Raw genomic sequence first — 21,971 nt, forward strand, 5'->3', positions numbered from 1 at the left:
ACACACACACAGAGGCACACACACATAGACACACAGACACAGACACACACACACACACAGAGACAGACACAGGCACACACACATAGACACACACACACACACAGGCACACACACAGACACATATACAGACACACACAGACAGACAGACACACATACATACACACACACAGACACATACACACAGATACATGTAACTGTGAGCTTTTTTTTTCACCCATGTCTCAGTTACCAAATAATGACTCAGAGGCTCATTATTTATGAATAAATGCCTAGGCTAAGCTAGTTCTGTTCTCTGATTAGCTCATAACTTATATTAACCAGTTTATAGTAGTCCATGTCTGCCACATGGTTAGTTACCTCTCCTTAGTGTCATACAACTGACTTCCTTTGAGTCCCACCTTCCCCAGAGTCCCTTTCTCTCTCTGCTGGATGTCCCACCTTCTAATCCTACCTGAGCTTATTGGCCATCAAATTTTTATTGACAGGTGATGCTTCTACACAGTACACAAGAGATTATCCTTACAAACACACATACACACACACACACACATACACACACACAAATAAAGTGTGATATTTTATGTATCTTTAAAACCTCCATTTTATTAACATAACAATTATACATATTAATGGGGTACAATATGATGTTTTCATTATTTAAATACTATATAATGATCAAATCAGTACAATTAGCATATTTACCATTAGAATTGTATCCTTTTTTTTAAATGGGTCTACTGTCATTCTATGTGTGTGGTTTAGTCAGTGGATCGCTCCAAGTCCACACAATGTGCCTGTGTTTCTCTGAGACCAATTGGCTCAGGAATAAAATGTCTTGTGAATAGATACATGATGTACTTTTAAAATAGAGATAAAATGAATTCTAAGTTCAGTATTCAAGAGTGCCTGCTCTCTACCTAACAACATATACGTTTGCTGCTTTACTTTTCAAAGAAGATCTGAGACAGTGTCCAAAGTGAACACAAAGCTCGAAGGGATTAGGAATATGTGAGGAAAGTGATATAGGTGCTGGCTTTTAAAGTGACCTCAAAACACCCGTGGAAGGGAGCTGTCTGCCTACATTAGCAGTGTGTTCTAGGTCAGTGGGATTATCCAGCAAGGGAGTACAGAGTCTGCTTCCCAACTTCAAGTAGCATATGCAATCAACGCAGGAAAAGAAGACCAGCACACTAGAATGAGCCAATACTGAGAATCAAAAGGAGGTGCTAGATTCTAATTGTGTTATATGGTCTATTACATCAGGGAGAGGAGAACTCAATGTTAGTGAACATTTTGGAGGAAGTTTTGATAGAGTAAATAGGAAACAATCTCATCTCATGTGCTTATTTGGACTCTCAGTGTGGGGAAGGACAGCACTGAGCAAGGGTCAAGTGTGCCATGTAAAATCATTGCAGTTCAGGCAGGTGAGATGAAGCTGCTTGAAGAAAGAGTGTCACGCCGGGCATGTGATACACGCCTGTTGTCCCAGACCTCCCGAGCTGAGGCATAATTGCTGCATACACAAGCCAGGTCCTGTAGTTTGTATGTGGCATGACAGGCTCATAGTAGCTGGGGACCCACTAAGTAAAATAAGGTTATACTTGGCCTACAGATAAACTGCAGCTTAGTACTGAGCAGAATCGAGGTGTGGCAAGAGTTGTAGATTTAGAACTTACATGTTCTTAAGAGGAGGTATGTGACATTGAAAGAAAAGGGGAAGTTGGGGTGATGGCTCTCTGTTCAGTGAGGGGCAGGCCATCGGGGCTGATGAGACAGGAGGAAGGGGGAAGCCTGAGGAGGAAGGAGAGCAATGGCTGAGGAGAACAGAGGAGAGTAAGGTGGAAGTTTGGGGAAGGGAGCAGCTAAGGAAATGGGTGGCTAATTGGTTCTAAAGGTGGGTGTAGAGGGGATTGAGAGTCACAGGAAAACCCTGTTGATCACAACCAGCTGGAAGACCTTAAGAAAGTGGTTTTAATCTTTCTCCCCTTTGACAATCCATCAGGCTATACATGACATGCAAAATATTATCTCCAAATTATGATGCCTTACTTTCAATCTCATCACCGACCTTAGGATATATTCTATATTACCCAGCCATAGACTGTCGCCATTTAGGTATAACAACTTCTTCTACATCTTAGGAATGTAGGGAACTTTGTGTGAACAATTGGTCAGATATTAAACATGGAGGTGTAACTTTACAAGATCAGATGCTCAAATTGCTATAAACTCGGCATGTAAAATATTAGCAAATGTTAACAACATTGCAATGAATATAAAATCTTACAAACCTTATACACACAGGAAGTATCACCAGCTTTATTCATGGCATGATAAGATCTGAGAGATTCTGATGGTCAACACAACACACCAAGCATGTAGTTGCAGTACTAAACACAAACTTGGTTGCATTGGTAAAGATCTTGAAGGCATACATGTAACGGTCATGTTCTTCCAACTCTTTATCAAATTTCTCAAAGAATATGCAGTAACACAGAACAGTCATTCTTCAACCTTCCTAATGCTGTGACCCTTTAAAACAACTCTTCATATTATGGTGACCTCCAACCACAAAATTATTTTTGTTGCTTCTTCATAACTGTAATTTTGCTACTGTTACAAATCATAATGTAAATATCTGTGTTTTCAGATGGTCTTAGGTGACCCCTCTGAAAGGGTTGTTTGACCTCCCAAAGGGGTCACCACCTACAGGTCAAGAACCACTGACATAGAGGTTCATGGTCTAATTGAGCTTTGTGACTTGGATCAAGACTTGCTGATAGAACTTGACCAGCACAGTTTGGTCACACCTATAGGGAATGCTACTCTTATGATTAGTAACTACATTTGGGTTCTACCTGCTCAAGATCATCTCAGAAGCCTCTGCAATGTGGTGTCCTGTATAAAGAGAATGTCTGATTCCTCCCACAGGTAGCCACTGGGCACTTGTGCCCAGGGACTGAATTGAATTGTGATGGTGCAGTAGGATGGTATTGTGTGGGTTGGCAGACTTCCGGCTGTGTTAGTCATGAATCACCCCTTTGGTAAAGTAATGTTTTTGACTTTAAGTTATTTCACTCTGTATGTCCAAGTGTCAATGTAGAAGGGCTCCTGTCATTGCTGTGACTGAATAAAATATCTGAAAGAAATGACCTAAGAGAAGAAAGCTTTCTTTTGATCCATCATTTTAGAAATCTTAAAATATTTTCTGTGAGATAATATACAACTGGAATTAGAAGAATTAAGATAGGTGATCCCGGATGGTAGAATTTCAGGGCCCTGTTAGAGGCTGGAGGCTTCCAGATGGATTTCAGCTAAGATTTAACTGAAAAGACACAAGAGGAAGAGAGGCAATCGCCCCAGTGAAGAGAACCACAAACTCAGTTTCCTTTGTAGTCACTGCCCTTATGAAACAGACCCATGATCATCCTGTAAACCAAGTGGGACAACTTAGCAACAATTTTCAAGCTAACGGAAAACCACTCTCTCCAACCGTCACCAAGTGGTTTTTCATCATGTTTTGCAGCTTTATCAGCTGGAACAATATGATTCTATGATCAGATTGCTAAAATCACAGTTACTGTCATATCTTACATTTTGTAGGTTGAAGATCAATCAAAATATTCATGCAAAAAATACAGTATCTAACTCATGTCCACTGTTAGGAAACCATTGCTCAGATTTTGTTGTATTGTTCAGGTGACTATGTTTCTTCTTTGTAAATATTTATGATAAAATAGTTTGAAATATGTTTAAGTGGTGGAATGGTTAAATCAAATTAATTAGAATATACCTTGTTTATTACACACACTTGTTTGTGGTGAGAACCACTAGAATATACTTTTAAAAAGTTGTCATTGTTGTTTTTGGTTTTTGAGACAAGATCTTAGTCTGTAGCTCAGGTTGGCCTGGAACTCACTATGCAGACTAGGTTGGTCTGAAATCCACAGCAATCCTCTTGCTTTAGCTTTATAGTACTGAGCATATGAGTCAGTCTTCCACCCCCCAGAATAATCTATTTTCATAGACAAAATAAGCCATTTAGGAATTAAAGTTCAGTTTTAATACTTCACAAATGAGCCGGTTTGGAACTATTTGTGTGTTTATGTGTCTTTGTGTGACACTGTTAATGATGTAGTAGTTGAAAGAGTAAATGTGGAGCACCCCCAAAATGTTCTGGCTCGATGAGTGGGAAGTTCTTTGAAGAATTAAGCTCAGTGTAGCAAATGTCTGGATTGGTGATGTGAATCTGTAGCTGCTGGTACCCTAGCTCAGGTGTCTCCAGTGGCTCTGGTTTCACGTATCCCCTTCCTGGTTGTGAACTTATGAGTTCAGCTGTAGCTGTTCAGGTGCCGTGGGGATATGTAGGAGAGGTGACATCATTCCGTGTCAATTATCAGAAAGTACAGGGGCAGAGGATTGTTTTGAAGACATATTTTTGTTTTGGGTTATGTGTATTTGTGTGTGGTCATGTTCACATGAGTGCAAGTGCCTGCAGAGGCTGGAAAAAGTTATGGGCTCACTCTGGCTGGAGTTAGAGGAATTGTGAGCTGTCCTGCCAGGTCCTGGGAGCAGAGCTCAGGTCCTCGGAAGAACAGTACACCATCATAACGGCTGAGCCATGTCCCCAGACCCAGAAGATTGTTTCATACAAGTGACGGGAAAAGCCTGGCAAGCTTCTCGAGTGGTGCCAGGTCAGCTCATGTTCACTGACGCTTAGCGTGGAGTTATTTTTTAAACCTTTTCCCAGCTACCTATCCTACAGAACTCTACCTATAATTCTAGTTGTGTTTATAACCTTCCAGAGGAAGGGGAATCACTAACCCCCTAAACACTTTGCTGTCTTTGGATAATGCATTTAATTGATGAGTATTAACAGTATGAGCTACCAGGCTTTACGTTTTCACACAAGTTTATAACACGTTGACTGTGTTTCCTGTCAGATTTCCTACGTTTTCTACCTCATGACTCCTCATGTTATCCTCCTTCCTTCCCTGACAGGGTCACTTCTACTTTCATGACATATATAAAAATGATTTTGTATTTCTATAAATGTAGGAATCACAAATAATAGAAAATATAGCATAGAATATTTTCTGAGTCTGTCTTAATTCATGTAATGTGATAATCTCCAGTTGTATTCCTTTTTCTGGAAACAATATTATATGTTCTTTTGAGACAAGTTCTCACTAGGGAGCCTTGATTGGCCTAGAACTCACTATTTAGATTAGGCTGGTCTAGAACTCAGTATGTAGACCCGGCTACCCCAGAACTCACTATGTAGATTCGGTTGACCTAGAACTCACTATGTAGACTAGGCTGGTCTTGAACTTTCAGCAGTCCTTCTGTCTCTGGTTATAGGTGCACACCATCACTCAGCAGGACAGTTTCATTACTCTCTATTAATTGGGGCAAATTGATATTCCTTTGTTTTTTTGTCCTCTCTTCTTGACACTTTCAGATATCTAACTTGCCTTTTGTTTGAAGGCCAAAGCCGAACAAATATTTCTCCTGGTTCACATGACAATCCTGATACCTGTGAATGAATGCTTAAACCCGAGTCCTAGAATAATCACCCGAAATTCCATTTCTTTACAAAGGGCTTCTGCTTTTTTCTGTGACTGCTTATGGTAGAATGTTCCAGAGTTAAACACAATATTCTAGACACCATTTGACTAGTTTGATGTGGAAGAGGAAGCGTTACTGCAGTGGATATATTGAGTAGGAGAGAGTGGCAGCCTGTGGAGATAGTTGACAGTGACCTCCCACTTCTGATATTGACAGGGATTGACACTCTGTTATTAAGTCTCCTTTACTATTTTGTGCTGTGCATGTTTAGCGAGTGTGACTTCCTAGTCTCCATCAATATCTATACTAATGGACCAGTTGAATCAGCAACTCTGTGGGTGTAGTCTAGGCATTTTTAAAAGAGCCAGGATTCTAATGGTCAGTCAGGGTTAGGGATCACTGGTCTAGGTTTGGAGAGATGGATTAGTGGGTAAAGTACTTGCCACACACCTAGAACACTGGAGTTCAGATCCTTAGCACTCACAAACATGCTGGGCACACATAGTGGCTTGCCTGTAATCCTGGGGTTTGGGAGTTAGAGTATCCATGGAGCATGCTGGCTAGCTAGACTGATTGATGAGCTCTGGGTTCAAGTGAGAGACCCTGCATCAATATATAAGTAAGGGAGCAATGGAGGAAGACACCAATGTCAACCTCCACCCTCTACATCATGGATATACATGCATGCATGTTTGTTCACACACATTCACCTGTACGCACATGGACTGGCCTGGATATATGTATGCATTCCACACACATATGCATAAACAGGAATCTCTGATCTAAGTTAGGATTAACAATATTTTCAGACATATGTGCTTCCCTTTTCAGCACTAGAGAGCTTCTTACAGATTGTTCCTGGCCCATGAATAATTTCATCTTGTTTGCTTACAAATTTTAATTTCTATAATTTACTGACTTTGTCAACGTCCCGACATTTGTGTAATTGGATTGTGCTATTATTGTATTTTTTTGTCATACCAAAAAATGTTTTTAGAAAATAAACATTTATTGAGGTTGGCCTGGATGTATAGGTTTATAATCCCAGCTGTTTAGGAGGGGGGTGAGACAGAGGATTACAATCAAGAGTGGGCACATAGCTTAGAGTTGGAGTGCTTGCATGGGCCAACACTCCAGAATGAGAAAACCTTTAATAAAAGGCAGAGCTGAGCCCAGAGACCTCCGTGCTTTCCCTCCTCATCCCCTAAAATGCACTGCCTAATTTTCAGGGCCATTAATGATCCTTTCTGGGAGTGAGTGACACAGAGCACAAGCTAGTGTGTTCGTTCACACAATGCCGCTAACATTGATTCTAGATTTATTATTTATTGACTTGCATGTAATGAGTATTGTGTCTGATTTATGTCTGTGCATCACATGTGCCTGAAGATGTCAGAACTACTGAAGCTAGAGTTAGAGCAGGTTGTGAGCTGCCATCTGGGTGCTGGGAATCAAACCCAGATCCTCTGCAAGAATAAGTGCCCTTATTCACTGAGTCATCTCTCCAGCCCATCCAGTGTGGATGCTAGACACAGCAGCAACCTCGATGGATTCTTACTCGTGTGTTGTGTATGTGTGTCTGTGATGTCAGTGTGTGTATGTGTGTGTGTGTGTTATATGTGTGTGTCTGGATGAGGTTTGCTTTCTTGGGTAAAAGAGAGAAGGAGAACACCTCAGAGGAGATGATGTGAAGGAGGAAGATGAAGTGGGAAAGGTTTGGCAACCTGTGGCCAATATCCTGTTTGTTTAGTCATTCAGGTGGCATTGGGCAGGATCTGGTTGCTTTGGTCCTAAAGCAGTTTTGTGCATTGGTTGTTATTCTTAACGGGGCTTCCAATGATGCTTGACTAGATGGCTAGCCTTCCTTCCTTCCTTCCTTCCTTCCTTCCTTCCTTCCTTCCTTCCTTCCTTCCTTTCTTTTTTCCTTCCTTCCTTCTTTCCTTCCTTTTTCTTTCTTTCTCTCGATGGTTTCTCTGTGTAGCCCTGCCTGTATTGGAACTAGCTCTGTAGATCTGGCTGATCTTGAACTCACAGAGATCTGCCTGGGATTAAAGGCAGGTGCTACTATGCCTGGCTTGGATAGTCACCTATTAAATAAATAAATCAATTCTCGTGGATCCTTGCTATGGAGCCTGGCATGTGGACTTGGGTTCAGTGTCTTACAGTATCTGATCAAACCAGCTTCCACAGAGACTCCAAGAAGACATGGTCTCCCCAGTGCTCACACTGGGTTCCTACTGTGTCTCTTGAATCTCTGTGTTAGCTCCTGCCTTTCCATGCTTGTCATTAGGGAGTCTCATTGTCAGTCCTGAAGCAAGATTAGGGCAGTGTCTCATCTAGCCTCAAAATTTGGTGAAAATTCATTAAACCTGTGCATGCTGTGTTCACAGACTATTGAAGAATGACATTTTATTATTATTTTTATTATTATTATTATTTTAATGATACAAAAAACTTTAAAGTCCTCTGATTCCCACCCCTCACCAACCTAGATACTTTTCTGTTCTAATTTCTGACCCAGTCCTCTGTTTATTCCCTCCTTCCCGGCACTTCCATCCCAGGCAAAATACACACAACAATTAGGATATTGCCTAATCCTGCCTGTGAAGGGGCTGTGGACCAGGAAGACTGGGGCTGTTACAGGAATGGGGAGACCTGGAGTGGAGCCACAGAGTACTGGGGGCTTCCTTCTAATCCTCGTTGCAACCTTTGAGGGTACTGCTTGAGGCTCTATTATTATGTAGAAGCCTGATATGAGAAGGGTCCTAGAAAGGATTATTACTTCGAGTGCCCTTCCTTGTTAACCAGACTCCTCCACTGTGCCTTTGTTATTGTCATAAACACTGAGAACCTGAAGTTTGGCCCAGTTCCCAGACTGCACAGCAGCGTGTGTGTGTGTGTGTGTGTGTGTGTGTGTGTGTGTGTGTGATCTATTTAGATCTAATAAAAAAAACCCAACCCCCCAAAACAAACAAACAAACAAACAAACAAACAAAAAACAACTTCGTGTGGACTTCATGCTCCCAAACCTCTCTGTAGTTAGGAAAATGAGCCTGACTGAACTAGCTTTTAACATCCACTCAATGCAATGCCTACTTTGCTCCCAGAAGACTCTGAAGCTCTGAGATGGGTTATGGCGAAAGCCAAGAGCTTTTTGCCCTTAGCAGAGGCTGGCTGTATAAGCTGGAGACACAGACACAGCCTGGCAAAGCAGAAGCAAGGGTCAACTGATCAGTAGCCGTCCTCCCAGAGAGTCCCCGAAGTACGGTCTTGCTTTATGCTCTCTTCTCTTTCGAACCCCGCCTCTTTATAATTTAGCAGGACTTTGAAGTCCTTTTTTCAAATGTCACGAAAGGGAAGTTAACATTACGTTTGGAACTATCTAAAATGTTTTAAGTGTCTAAGCATCCTGGACAGACAAACAACGAAGTAGTGTGATTAAATTAGCCTCAGAGGAGAATGTAATCTGTTCCCCTGGTAATTGTCCAAATTAGTCCTTTGTAGATAAATCATTATTCACAAGACATTGCTAGTCCTAGAACAGGCTTTCAGATGCTGAAACACTAAACTGATGCCTGAGGGTGGAAAAGAGAAGGTCATTGTCATGGCTACCTGGCAGCTTCGGGAAGGGCTCTTCTCACCACCGCACCACCGAGCTTAGATGGGAAATGAGCTCCCGGAGCAGCCAGCGTGGTGACACTGGCTGCAAGTGACTGCTCTGGTTGATTGAATTAATGTGAACCTTTCTCTGCACTGCAACGATCAGAGTATCCTTTCCCAAGAGGCAGTCTGGGGATTCTGTATTTCTGATTCACCTGCACAAACACAGCGTTTCAACATAGGACTCTATGAAATGCTACGTTTGCTCTCAGACCTCAAAACTGCTCTCAGCCTCGGTTTCGGTTTCCTCATTTGTAAAATGGTGTGAAGATGGCTCCTTGGAGGTTCTGAGGACTGTGGACTGTGCTTGGCACATGGAAGGTGGCAACACCTCTCATCTGTGGTGAAACTGTCACCCCGAGAGCCCGCCACTCGCTCTTCCATCCTTCCTGTGCTCTTTTTCTTTGATAGTAACAGTGATTAGCTAGCCATCTTCAAAGTGGGCACAGTCCCCACTTATGAAAAGAAACTAAAAGTCCGAGTACACCCATACACATATAATAGGTATTTTTTTGTTGTAGATACAATATGTGTGTATGAACACATACACAAATAAGTATACATGTGTATGTATCATATACTATTACATATACGCACATATGTATATACATGTAAAAATACTAGTATGTATACATTATCCTTACCATAGACATAAATCTTTAGTAAACATACATTTATAGTAAAGAAAATCTGCATTAAGCATTAGTTATCTCAGCTTTAAACTTTTAGCTAAGATACACCTAAAATTTTTCTTTTTTCTATTTTTTTTTTTTTGTTAACACAAGGGATTCTTTTGGGAACCTGGGGGTGGGATGGGCACCACTAGCATCAAGTGTTTCCACAGACTCATCGGTGTAGTCTTTCAAAATAATATATTTTTATTAATTCTTTGAGGATTTCCTCCAATGTATTCTGAGCATATTCACCCTCCACTCCTAGCTCCTCCCAGATCTAGCCCTTCCCACCCTCCCAACTTCACTTCTCATTTCCCCATCAGGGTCATCTTGAGGTTATGTTAACTAGGAGAGTCAGGGGAGAAGGCTTCCTAAGGAGGCTTCTTCTCTGGTAGGGCAACTTTCTTAAATAATGGCACCAGTTTACAAGTTCCTTTTCTGTTTATTCCTGCCTTTCTCCCCAACAGATAGAACACAGACTTACTCTGTGTATAGATCTCTATCTGTCCATATTTGTAGTCCTGGCTCGACACATAGGAGGCCCTTTGCAAACATGAGCTGAAGGAGTGAGCGACTATTAGGGCAATTTTCCCTCTGCTGCTTCTCCCTACAAAAATACATTTTGCACGCAGCCTGGACCCTGGCTGAGGAGAATGTTGTGATGTTGCTGGTAGCCACCATCTAGAACTACCTCTCCACACAGCCCCTTCAGCAGCATCCTCATCCCTCTGTCTTCCCACTCTGAGCCCTGAGGAATTGCACTAGGCAACATTTGACTACTATGGAGGAGCTTGGTATCAGAGAGGCAGGTGCCACCAGACATGACTGAGCTGCCATGTGCCCCAGCATGCTTTCTTTGGAGAAGTCTTGCATAAATGTGGGTGTTTCACATATTTCCTGAGTGGAACAATTGTCTTCTGGCCACTTCCCCCTTTCCAAAAAGCAGTCTGTGGGCACAGCTCTTTGCTTTTAATTCCATGGTTTAGAGATTCTCATTCCCTTAGCAAGATTGTTTATTTCTCTGGAATCTACAGTGTGTCATAGCAACATAACACATGAGTTTTCCTGTATCAAGAAGAGGTAGACATTCGTACAGTTTAAGTGACATTTAAGTGTCTCATCAGATGAGGAAAGAGGTCTCAATAGTGCTGAAATCATGGGACTCTTGCAAAAGCTCCTGGGGATTGGCTTGTGGCATTCACAGAAACACACAGTGTTACCAGACAATCCCCGAGCTCATGGAAGATTACATTCTGTGCTGCAGTGTGTTAGGCATGAGTAGAGGTAAAGCCACGTGTTACATGGAACACGAACGAACGAACCTCGAATGTGTTAGTAATGCTTGCGCCTGGTGTTTGGTTGGAGGGAAAAAACCCTCAAACTAACTTTGACCATGGCAGATATGAACAAAGTGTAGTTAAAAAGCACATAGGAGACAGTGGAGCCTCAGGAAAGGCCTGCTCTAGTTGCTTTATCTCTTTTTAGATTTTATTTATTTGTTTTCTGTCAGAGTCTCAATACAAGGCTTCAAACTCACTGTGTATCCCAGGCTAACCTGGAACTTTCCACCTTCTTGCCTCTACCTCCTGAGTGCTGAGAATATGGGTGTGGGTCACCTCACTCACTGCTGAGGGTGTGGGCATGTCCCCACCATACTCTGCTGAGAATGTGGACATGGGCCTCCACATTCATGTCCATTTTGTTTTGTTTTTGTACACATCCTAGCCCTGCATCTTAAGTGTCCACTTTATTCTTAGCAGCCTCAGGAGTCGAAGAGTGGCACCTGGGGCTAACTTGTTCCAGGTTGGGATGCAATAGGCAAGAGAAAGTCTCTTAAGATTTCAGATTTGACATAAATCATGTGTCATTTTTTTCATCTTAAAAATGGGAAGATGGGTTGTGTGGTTGGTTTAAGTGAATCTGAGCCTGACCCTGAAGTTGTAGATGGGAACTGAACTCATCATGATACAGCACGTATTGGAGGTGATGGAGAAAACAGTCAAATGCACCTGCTGCTTACAGGATTGGATTTGGAGCATAAAAAGCATGTGTGTGCATGTGTGTGCATGTGCATATGATGTGTGTGATGCATATGATACGTATGTAGCATATGTGTATATGTACACACATGCATATAAAGCCTGGTACACAGCCAGTGACCTTTCTACAGATTGATGTAAGCTGTCTATTCTGTTGTTATATGGAATTCAGGAGGCTGAGGAACAGTTCAGTTAGTAAAGTGTTTGCCTTACAACACAAAGGTTTGGCTTCCACCCTCAGAGCCCATGTACAGAAATGGGGCTGGAGGAAGGGGTCATTTGTAATCACTGGACAGCCAGCCTAGCAGCTGCACAGATGTGAAAGTGTGTGTGTGGGTGCTCCACGTGCAGAGTCCCCTTCTGACATTATTGTTCCGAAGCTACGGAACCTTGTATAAAATATTCTCTCTGAACCTTGGCTTTTCCTGTAATGGAATGGAAAAAAATAGTACCCATTTCACAAGAATGTTCTAAGGATAGAACAAGTTACAAAAGGTCAAGTTCTTAGAATACTTGGTAAATATTAGCTGTCACCACCACCACCACCATCATTCACTGTTGTCCTCTATACCACCAACTTGCTCAAACCTCTCATCATAGCTTTTTCAAACATCTGTAGTGATATTTATACACATACACAATGAACGGAATTCATCTATAAAGAAAAATTAAATCATGAGCAAACATCTCATCATAGCTTTTACAAACATTTGTAGTGGTATTTATACATGTACACAATGAATGGTATTCATCTATAAAGAAAAGTTAAATCACGAGATTTGCTGGTAAATGGATGGAACTTAAAAATATTATATTGGGTGAGGCCACACAGCTCCGGAAGGATAAGTGTTGCATATTTTTCTTATCTGTATTTCCTAGCTCCACGTCTCTAGGGATGAGTATAACTCAGAGTAACCACAGGAAGCAGGAAAGTAAAAGTGACCATGGGAGGAAAGGGGAGGAGCACAGAGACAGGAAGAGCAAGTTAGAGATTTATGAAGGGGATAAAAAACAGGGGGCTTTGACTGGGAAGTGGGGAGGGAGGTCAGTAAAACACCTCCCATCCTTACTATATTGATTCTGTACCTCATCATGTCTTATCACCTCAATCTTGTTATGTTATCTTTGTGAGCAAGATAAGAGTTCAGCTTCCTGGGAACATAGATAAATGGGTTTATAAGTGATTAAATAAAACATTCACTACATTTTCAAAGATTCATACTGAGATGAATAAAATACATTCAATATATAGTATCTAGAGTATGTGTGTGCATATACACATGCATGGTCTCTACCTTATTCAATATATAGTATGTAGAGTATGTGTGTGCATATACACATGCATGCTCTCTACCTTATTCAATAGATAGTATCTAGAGTATGTGTGTACATATACACATGTATACGCTCTACCTTTATTTCTTAGTTATTTTTGAGGCAGGGACTCTCACAGGCTGTAGCTTGGCAAGCAGGCTAGGCTGGCTGTCCAGTGATTACAAATGACCCCTTCCTCCAGCCCCATTTCTGTACATGGGCTGAGGGTGAAAGTCAAACCTTTGTGTTGTAAGGCAAACATTTTACTAGCTGAACTGTTCCTCAGCCCCCTGCGTTCTATATAACAGCAGAATAGAGAGTTTACATCAATCTGTAGAAAGGTCATTGGCTGTGTACCAGGCTTTATTGTTTCAGTAATATTTTCTTTTCCAGTGGTCTTGTCCTTTTTAATGTATTTGTCTTTAGCCTTATAAGAATATATAAATCACATGTACTTGAAGTTTTCTGATGGCACAAAGAAGGAATTACAAGTTAAAACAATAGTTTAAGGCCACATGAAAGATTTTTCATATTAATATTAAAAGTAAATGCTTAGGGTGATTAAAACTCAACATGGAAACACAGTGAGATGCAATTTCCAAAAGGCTAATGAAATGCTAGGGTGAGTTAACAGAAGAGTACAGAACATGTGGCAGCTAAGTCTTGTTCTTGAGCCACGCCTGTGTTTAGTATTTGGATGTAGGCACTGTGTCTTAACACAAATGTAGAGGAGCTGGGATGGATTCTGAAGAGGGTAGCCAGGAAGGAATTGCTATAAAAAGTCATGGAGAAGCTGTGGGGTTTGGGATTGTGGGTCAGAGACAGAAGGTGTAGTGCATTCTGTGAAAAGCCTTCAAATATTGGAATACATCATCAGGAAAGGCCTTAGACTTGGTCTAGGAGACTCAAGGGACATGCCTTGGCATAGAGCAAGAGATTATAGTGAGACAAAATTACTTTTTTTTTGTAATAAAGATTGTTTCTGGTAATTCCCTTCCAAAATAAGGACAGGCTACCTTGTAAGCAGTGGGTTTCTCATCCCAGATCTCTAGACATTGAAATCCCTTGTCAGTTTCCCAAGTGGATCATACTTTGGAGAGATAGACCAGACTGATCATCATCCAAATGCAAATCTGTGCTCCAGCATGAGCCCAGGGATCCTCAGGCAACACAGTGGGCACTCTTGCAACATCTACCAGAGACTGCACAAGAGGAGAAACATCTCAGAAGCCAACCTGTGTGTGATAAGCTGTGACTGTCTGGGTGATATGACACAGAGTGTGAGAGTTGTAAATGGGCAATGCCTCTATGCAAGCTAACATGATGCTGTTTCTTTTTTTTCAGGACAATCGTATCCATACGTCCAAGTACAACATTCTCACATTCTTGCCAATCAATTTATTTGAGCAATTCCAAAGAGTGGCAAATGCCTATTTTCTTTTCCTTCTGATACTACAGGTAATCTTTTTTTTGAGATTAATTTTTTTTATTAGTAACTTTTTAAAAAAGTGTTAATCAAAGACTTTAAACGTTTGGTAATGTTCAGTAACAAGATGCCCGTACAATCAGAACTGTAACCCAATACCCAACCTAGATATACCAACTGTTGTTGACTGGCAGAGACAAGTGAACATCTGCCTCCATGTTCCCCTCCCCCTCTCTCTTTCATCTCCTAGCTCCTCCTCTCCTTCTCCTCCTCCTCTCCTTATTCTTCCTCTTCCTCTCCTTACTCCTCCCACCTTAGCTCCTCTTACATATCACCCTTCCTGTTAAAATAAAGCTTTTCTCTCAAAATACAATTAGAGCATAACTATACCAATTTGTTTCAGTAAGGTACAAGATAGACCTAATACCCAGCCCATCATTTTGTTGACTAACCAGAACCTCTGTCATCTCTCTTAACTAAAAGACTTAGTTCTGAACCTAGCTTTTTTCTTGGCTTTAGAATGAATGTCAGCTGAAAACCATCCTCTCAAATCATTTCTGTCAAAGAAAGTAGCCGGGATTGGCTATGAGACTATAAGTCTTCAACCCCGTCAGAAATCCAGAATGACTGAATTAACTGAAATTATGGGAAGCACCAAGCATAGCTTCTAAAACTTAGCCAATTTATAGAGACCTCTGAACACCTGGACAGTCCCTATGCTACAAAACATTGGAGCAACTGATCTTCAGTTTTCTGGCCCAGGTTCATCTAACAAACCTAGTGATGCAGAATTATTAAGGGCTGATTACTCTGTCTTGGCAGATATAATTAGTCAGCTATTCTTCAAGTGTGTAATTTTCAGGACAGTAATTTGTCTGTAGATGAAAAGAGGCAATTCTTGCCTAGTGGTTGTCTCACCACAACTGGAGTAACTCCAAAGATGCTCAATTTATTCTTAGAATCCAAGACAGGAAGCTGTCAGGAGCAGATAGGTCTCTAATCAAAATGAACCTTAATGTAGAAATGTTTGTAACGTCAATTCTGTGGACTTCTGACATTTTGAAAACCAACTATTCATGTAAGGCAATGTGGACTGCTGTCTGTTAACTCCTCTCAGCTATTTCTAAATAAAATATAGAAAACACCCTAACAATAAACTCAGAGCCATGAATTTGCTATAGGTCCTTAACTCCCAGGCTAACCATCTCAAATCAGTTAACATATTAAAGAAGGACTGGGCCTAAGCCTTGTATTCCTAAATGTGTTATATAGGCACAATGCCTATGAGAGTAACAATATCAATCTCACTTTTGTATCAATAAGAAACTCGTACCAATGAAAACCTTAAATTTGAAATCAAAGTAAAATTTGTACCATTTAAGAAATTATAACTTCAGCTTGATAACAATTATACATATTTATACCAATACGTTATGGCTATGCAATAAATCCTAGCTATTCCTCCCTGTTCCAGCAAAACCACTACTTTTCCCTAGAAGGACAGCCCAATATCAACCACCTCAGTCCCCAAGCCCAGGGAATAGGGGCGCCAACTCTTCATTAACTTCTTCAAGCTGATTATGGCCGTTGAGATATTAGAAGAAGGGCAGGGGGAAGAATAAATTGATAAGCCTCAGACATCTGTGTCTTCACTGCATCCAGCTGAGGTTCCAGGACATCAGAGGTTCGAGCAGGTCGGCTCAGCTTGCTTGATGAATAGATACACCAAACCTGTGTATTCAGCAATATACAATTCTCAAAACAAATTTTAGTATCAAGATAATTCTTTGTTTGAATTTTGGAATCTAGTCTTCTGGTGGCCTGCCTCTGTCATGTCTAATCCATATAATTCTGGGAGTTTCTATGAGGGTGTGCTCCCACCATCCTCCCATTCCAGCTTCCCTGCTCTCAAATTCCCCAACACTAGGGAATCCAAACTATCAGGCACCAAGGCCTTCTACTTCCACTGATGCCTGACAAGACCACCCCCAAATTACCTATACAGGTGGAGCCATGAGTCCCTCCCTTTGTGTTCTTGGCCTGGAGGTTTTAGAGTGGCTACTCCAGCTTGTTTCTTAGGACCATTTGCTTGAAAAATTGTTTTCTAGCCTTTTACTCTAAGGTAGTGTCTGTCTTTGTCACTGAGGTGCATTTCCTGTATGCAGCAAAATACTGGGTCCTGTTTACGTATCCAGTCCGTTAGCCTACGTCTTTTTATTAGGGAATTGAGTCCACTGCTGTTAAGGAACAGTGATTGTTGCTTCCTGTTATTTTTGTTATTAGAGGTGGAATTATCTTTGTGTGGCTATTTTCTTTTGATTTGTTGGAAGATTTGTTTCTTTCTCTTCCTAGGGTGTAATTGCCCTCCTTGTATTGGAGCTTTCCTGCTAATATCCTTTGTAATGATGGGTTTGTGGAAAGATATTGTGTAAATTTGGTTTTGTCATGGAATATCTTGGTTTCTCCGTCTAAGGTAATTGAGAGTTTTGCTGGGTATAGTAGCCTGGGCTGGCGTTTGGGTTCTCTTAGGGTCTGTATGACATCTGTCCAGGTTCTTCTGGCTTTTATAGTATCTGGTGAGAAAGTCTGGTGTAATTCTGATAGGTCTGCCTTTATATGTTACTTGGCCTTTTTCCCTTACTGCTTTTAATATTCTTTCTTTGTTTTGTGCATTTGGTGTTTTGATTATTATGTGACTGGAGGTATTTCTTTTCTGGTCTAGTCTATTTGGCATTCTGTAGGTTTCTTGCATGTTTATGGGCTTCTTGTTCTTTAGGTTAGGGAAGTTTTCTTCTATAATTTTGTTGAATTTATTGGCCATTTAAGTTTGGAATCTTTACTCTTATCTATAACTATTATCCTTAGGTTTGGTCTTCTCATTGTGTCCTGGATTTCCTGGATGTTTTTGTTAAGAACTTTTTGCATTTTGCATTTTCTTTGACAGTTGTGTCAATATTTTCTATGATATCTTCTGCTCCTGAGATTCCCTCTTCTATCTCTTGTATTCTGTTGGTGATCCTTGCATCTATGACTCCTGGTTTTTTTTCTAGGTTTTCTATATCCAGGATAGTCTCCCTTTGTGATTTCTTCATTGTTTCTACTTTCATTTATATGTCCTGGATGGATTTGTTCAATTCCTTCACCTGTTTGGTTGTGTTCTTTTGTCATTCTTTAAGGGCTTTTTGTGTTTCCTCTTTAAGGGCTTCTACCTGTTTACCTGTTTTCTCCTCAAATTCTTTGAGAGTGTTATCTATGTCCTTCTTAAAGTCCTCTGTCATCATCATTAGAAGTGATTTTAAATCTGAATCTTGCTTTCCTGGTGATATGGGGAATTCAGGACTTTCTAATCCTGAATTTTTTAGTGGGAGAACTAGGTTCTAATGATGCCAAATACCCTGGGTTGCTGATGCTTATGTTCTTGCACTTGCCTTTCACCATCTGGATCACCTTAGTTCTGCCTGCCCTGTTTCTTACTGGATCCTGTATTTCCTATTATCTTGGTTGTTTCAGAACTGTGTGGGGTGGGTGTTACTACTGCTGTTAGAGCTGGGGCCCAAGATCTGCTCAGTGTTTGGGCCCAAACTGGAAGGAACCAGTGCTCCGGGCCAGGAGTGAATTCCTGGATCCCAGTGGGTCCCAGTTACTCCACTACAGGTAATCTTTAAGCTGTATTTCTTCATTATCTATTTGTTGAAAGTATTTCTATAACTACTTAGTTAAATTGCTTGAGATTATATAAGACTATTCTTATTAGATTTTTTAGTGTTATTACTACTTTTTTAATCTTAAAGGTAACAATGATGGGAGAGAGAGAGAGAGAGAGAGAGAGAGAGACAGAGACAGAGACAGAGAGAGGACATATTTCACTTTTCTGTTGTATTAGCTCTGATGGCATCTGTCTCCTTAGTCAGTCACTGTTGCTCCAGGATTTTGTGCAATTATTGTCTTGAGCACATGTCAAGACACTGCCCAGGATGAAGTCAGTTCAATAAAACCAAAAGAACTGAAATTAGAGGGTTTGAAATCTCCCTCAGAAAAAAAGATATAGTTAAGAATAACTGGATATTTCTTGTGCAAAAAAAAAAAACAAAACAAAAACAAAAATAAAAAACAAAAATACCCAAACAAGATCAAACCAGACCAGACCAGACCAGACCAGACCAGACCAGACCAGATGAAACTAACCAACCAAAAGAACCTAATGAGTGAACAAATTGCTATTCATGAAAGGAAATGTAGCCCAGGGTCTGTACTCTCAGTGTCATAAAGTTGCTTTTGTATTCCTGATGAAGCCTCTCACAGCATTCCAGAATTTGAAATTGATTTTCTAATAGCATTCTTAGAGTTTCAGGCTTTTGTTCATTCAATTTTATGTTTGGAAGGGACAGTTGAGATGGGTCTTTTTAATATTGTTTATTGATGAATGTCTGGGAATGTGAAGGGGAGATACTGTGTAAAGCAATGGATTAGCAATCGGGGAGCAATAGTGGGATCTTCTGCTGTTCACCCAGTATTTCTGCTGCATCTCCAGGTATCTTTTGCTTTGTTTTCTTATTGTGTCTAAGTTATTTTTATTTGAATTGACATGTAATGATATACATATTTATGAGATATAGTGTGAGAATTCAGATTATGCACACAGTATGTAATGGTCAAGTCAGGGTGATTAGCTTTCTATATCCTTAGGCATTGATTAGTCCTTTGTGTTGGGAAGCCTTGACCCAGTATCTCCCGGTTGCTTATTTGACCTGTAGTCACCAAGTGTATTGCAGGATGCTGGAACTTAGTTCTATTAACTAACACTCAGGGTTTGGTTTTTTTTTTTTTTGAGATTTAAGAAATTGCACAGAATCTATTATATAAAATTGATTTGGTTTTGAAATATTTGTGGGGCTTGGTATCCCCTGCATGATAGTCTCTACTGGATTGTTCTCTGCCTGACAGCCCTGAAGCAGATTCCCAGTGAATCCGATTTGTTTAAAAACCCAAAACAAAACATATTTGTCTAAATAGGGTCACATGCTTCTTACTTCGTTTGTCTTAGGTAGTAGCACAAGAGGTAGAGGCACACAGAGATAGTGTGAGAGTCAAAGAGACCCAGGTACATATTTTAGCAGTGTTTGTGTTTGCTAGGATTTTCAATGCCTTAGATGCTTCAGTTGTAAAACTGGGATAGGAAAATAAGGACATGATATCAGCTCTTCAGATTGTTTTGACTCATTCACAATGTATTCTTCTCATGGTAGGGGAAGCATTATGAATGTGGAAACATATCCCATGAGTTCGTACAAATCATTCTAGCATAGAAACTAAATCAAATTTTCAGAGCATCCATTGATTTAAGATGCAAATACCTGGGTAGCCCCCTTTCTAAGGTAGATGATCAGAGGGTCTCTGGCCAGTGTTGTGTTTGGTAACTTCCTAAAGACTGAGATGAGAAGCTGACGGAGCAGTGACAATGTAACAACCAGCTGAAAGATGTGTATCTGAGAAAGAGTGCAAGAACCCCGTTTTTAAGTTTTTATTTTATTTTAATCAGTGTGAAAGTTAGCAAAAAAGTATTTCTCAATATGTTTTGCAATTGAATGCCTACAATGGAATCCCCTTAGCTAGTTTACTTTTGTACAGCTAGCCGAACATAATTCCATTTATTTCTGCAAGTCTTATACAATTAATTGACAAAGTTTAGAAGATGATGTATTTCTAACTGAAAAAGTCCTAAACGACTGAAAATGTTGCTTCAGCTCATTCCAGAAATCTCTTCCCTGACATGGTTCACCACCATTGTGCCACTGGTCCTGGTGATCTCTATGACAGCTGTCAAGGATGCTACTGATGACTATGTGAGTATTCACATCTGAGAATGCTTCATGTTTCCATTTGAGTTGTATTTCTACCTTTTCAGAAACAGAGATCTAGCCAGAGGGGCTAAAGAGTGGCCAAGTGTGAGACAGGGGAAGGCTTGTAATTGATTTATGTGATGTTCCTTCACAGTTGCTGTATTTATAATTTTTAATAAATCTGTAATTTGATCTGAGCCATTTAAAATTGGCCACACACAAGTGTATAATGCAGTTGCTTAATGCTTTATGTGTCTGTCCCCTAATGAAGTGCTTAACGAATTTCAAGGTATTCATTGATACTATGACATCCGAGGTTGAAAATGAGAAAGCCTGACACAAGTATGATGTGTGTATATGTGTGTTTGTGTATGTGTGTGTATGTATGTATGTATGCAGGCATGTATGTATATATCTATTTATACACACATATTTTAAAATACAAAAGGGAAATCACTTATTCTCATGATCACGTCTATGAACTAAAGCTTCATGTCTTTGAAAACACCCCTGTTCATCTGAGGGTGTGTACTAACTTTGTCCCTGGGTTAGCTTAGTGTCTCTATGATACATGTGTCTCTAATTTGGAATCTTGTTATTGGGGCTTGACAGTTCATATAGAAACTCTTATCTGAATGGCTTCTAGTTTTGGAGCCTAAAGGAAAGCTCCTAATATTTGGTTTTCCCTAGAGATATAAGATGCTTACTTTGCTGGAGCATTCAGTACAAAGTCTGATCACTTGGTCATAAAACATAAACTTATGCCAAGTGTGATTAGTATTTCATTCTGATTTCTGTTTTAAGTGGGTAGTGTTGCATAATATTACTGTTAACCATTAGAATTTCTGAAGAATAAAATATATATTGTTAAAAGCAATTCCTCAGCTTTTAAGAAAACCACAGGGCAGACTGATCTGCTGTAGCAAGTGCAGACTGTGCATGTGAGGGATAGAACTCCCACTTTCTCCTGGAAGCTCTCAAAACTGGTGTAGGTCTTCTCTGGACTATGAGGCAAATATGCCATGTTCTTAGACACAACTAGAAATGTGTAAGGATTAGAGTTGTGGGTCTAGTGTGCAGTATATGTGTGCATGTGACTGCACATAGAGAGAGGTTTCTGGTGCTGATGTGTGTGCCAGGATGAGATGTAGGAAGTTGAGCGCTGATTTGCTGTGCATGGAACTCTGCTCCAGGTAAGTGCAAGCTGTATTCATGTTTGGACAGCAACATTGTCCAAACAGATGAACTCGAAATATGCTCAGTGTTGCTGTTAGGATCGATGACCGTCTCTCTTAAACTTTGCTTTTTTTCAGTTCCGTCACAAGAGTGATAATCAAGTGAATAACCGGCAGTCTGAAGTGCTCATTAATAGCAAGTAAGAAATCTGTTCTTTGGGCTTCCTTCCTTCCTTCCTTCCTTCCTTCCTTCCTTCCTTCCTTCCTTCCTTCCT

General features: G+C 40.5%; 1 protein-coding gene across 1 annotated transcript in view; it reads left to right on the forward strand.

Annotated features, from left to right (window-relative positions):
* Positions 1-21,971, forward strand: part of Atp8b4 (ATPase phospholipid transporting 8B4 (putative)) — a 166,684-nt gene that overhangs the window by 27,071 nt on the left and 117,642 nt on the right. Inside the window, 3 exon segments of the mRNA XM_028755546.1 lie at positions 14,600-14,713; positions 20,426-20,524; positions 21,835-21,896. Of these exon segments, the coding sequence (XP_028611379.1) occupies positions 14,600-14,713; positions 20,426-20,524; positions 21,835-21,896 (275 nt within the window).

This window comes from Grammomys surdaster, unplaced genomic scaffold, assembly GCF_004785775.1.
Source record: "Grammomys surdaster isolate TR1022 unplaced genomic scaffold, NIH_TR_1.0 129, whole genome shotgun sequence".
NCBI classification, from domain to species: domain Eukaryota; kingdom Metazoa; phylum Chordata; class Mammalia; order Rodentia; family Muridae; genus Grammomys; species Grammomys surdaster.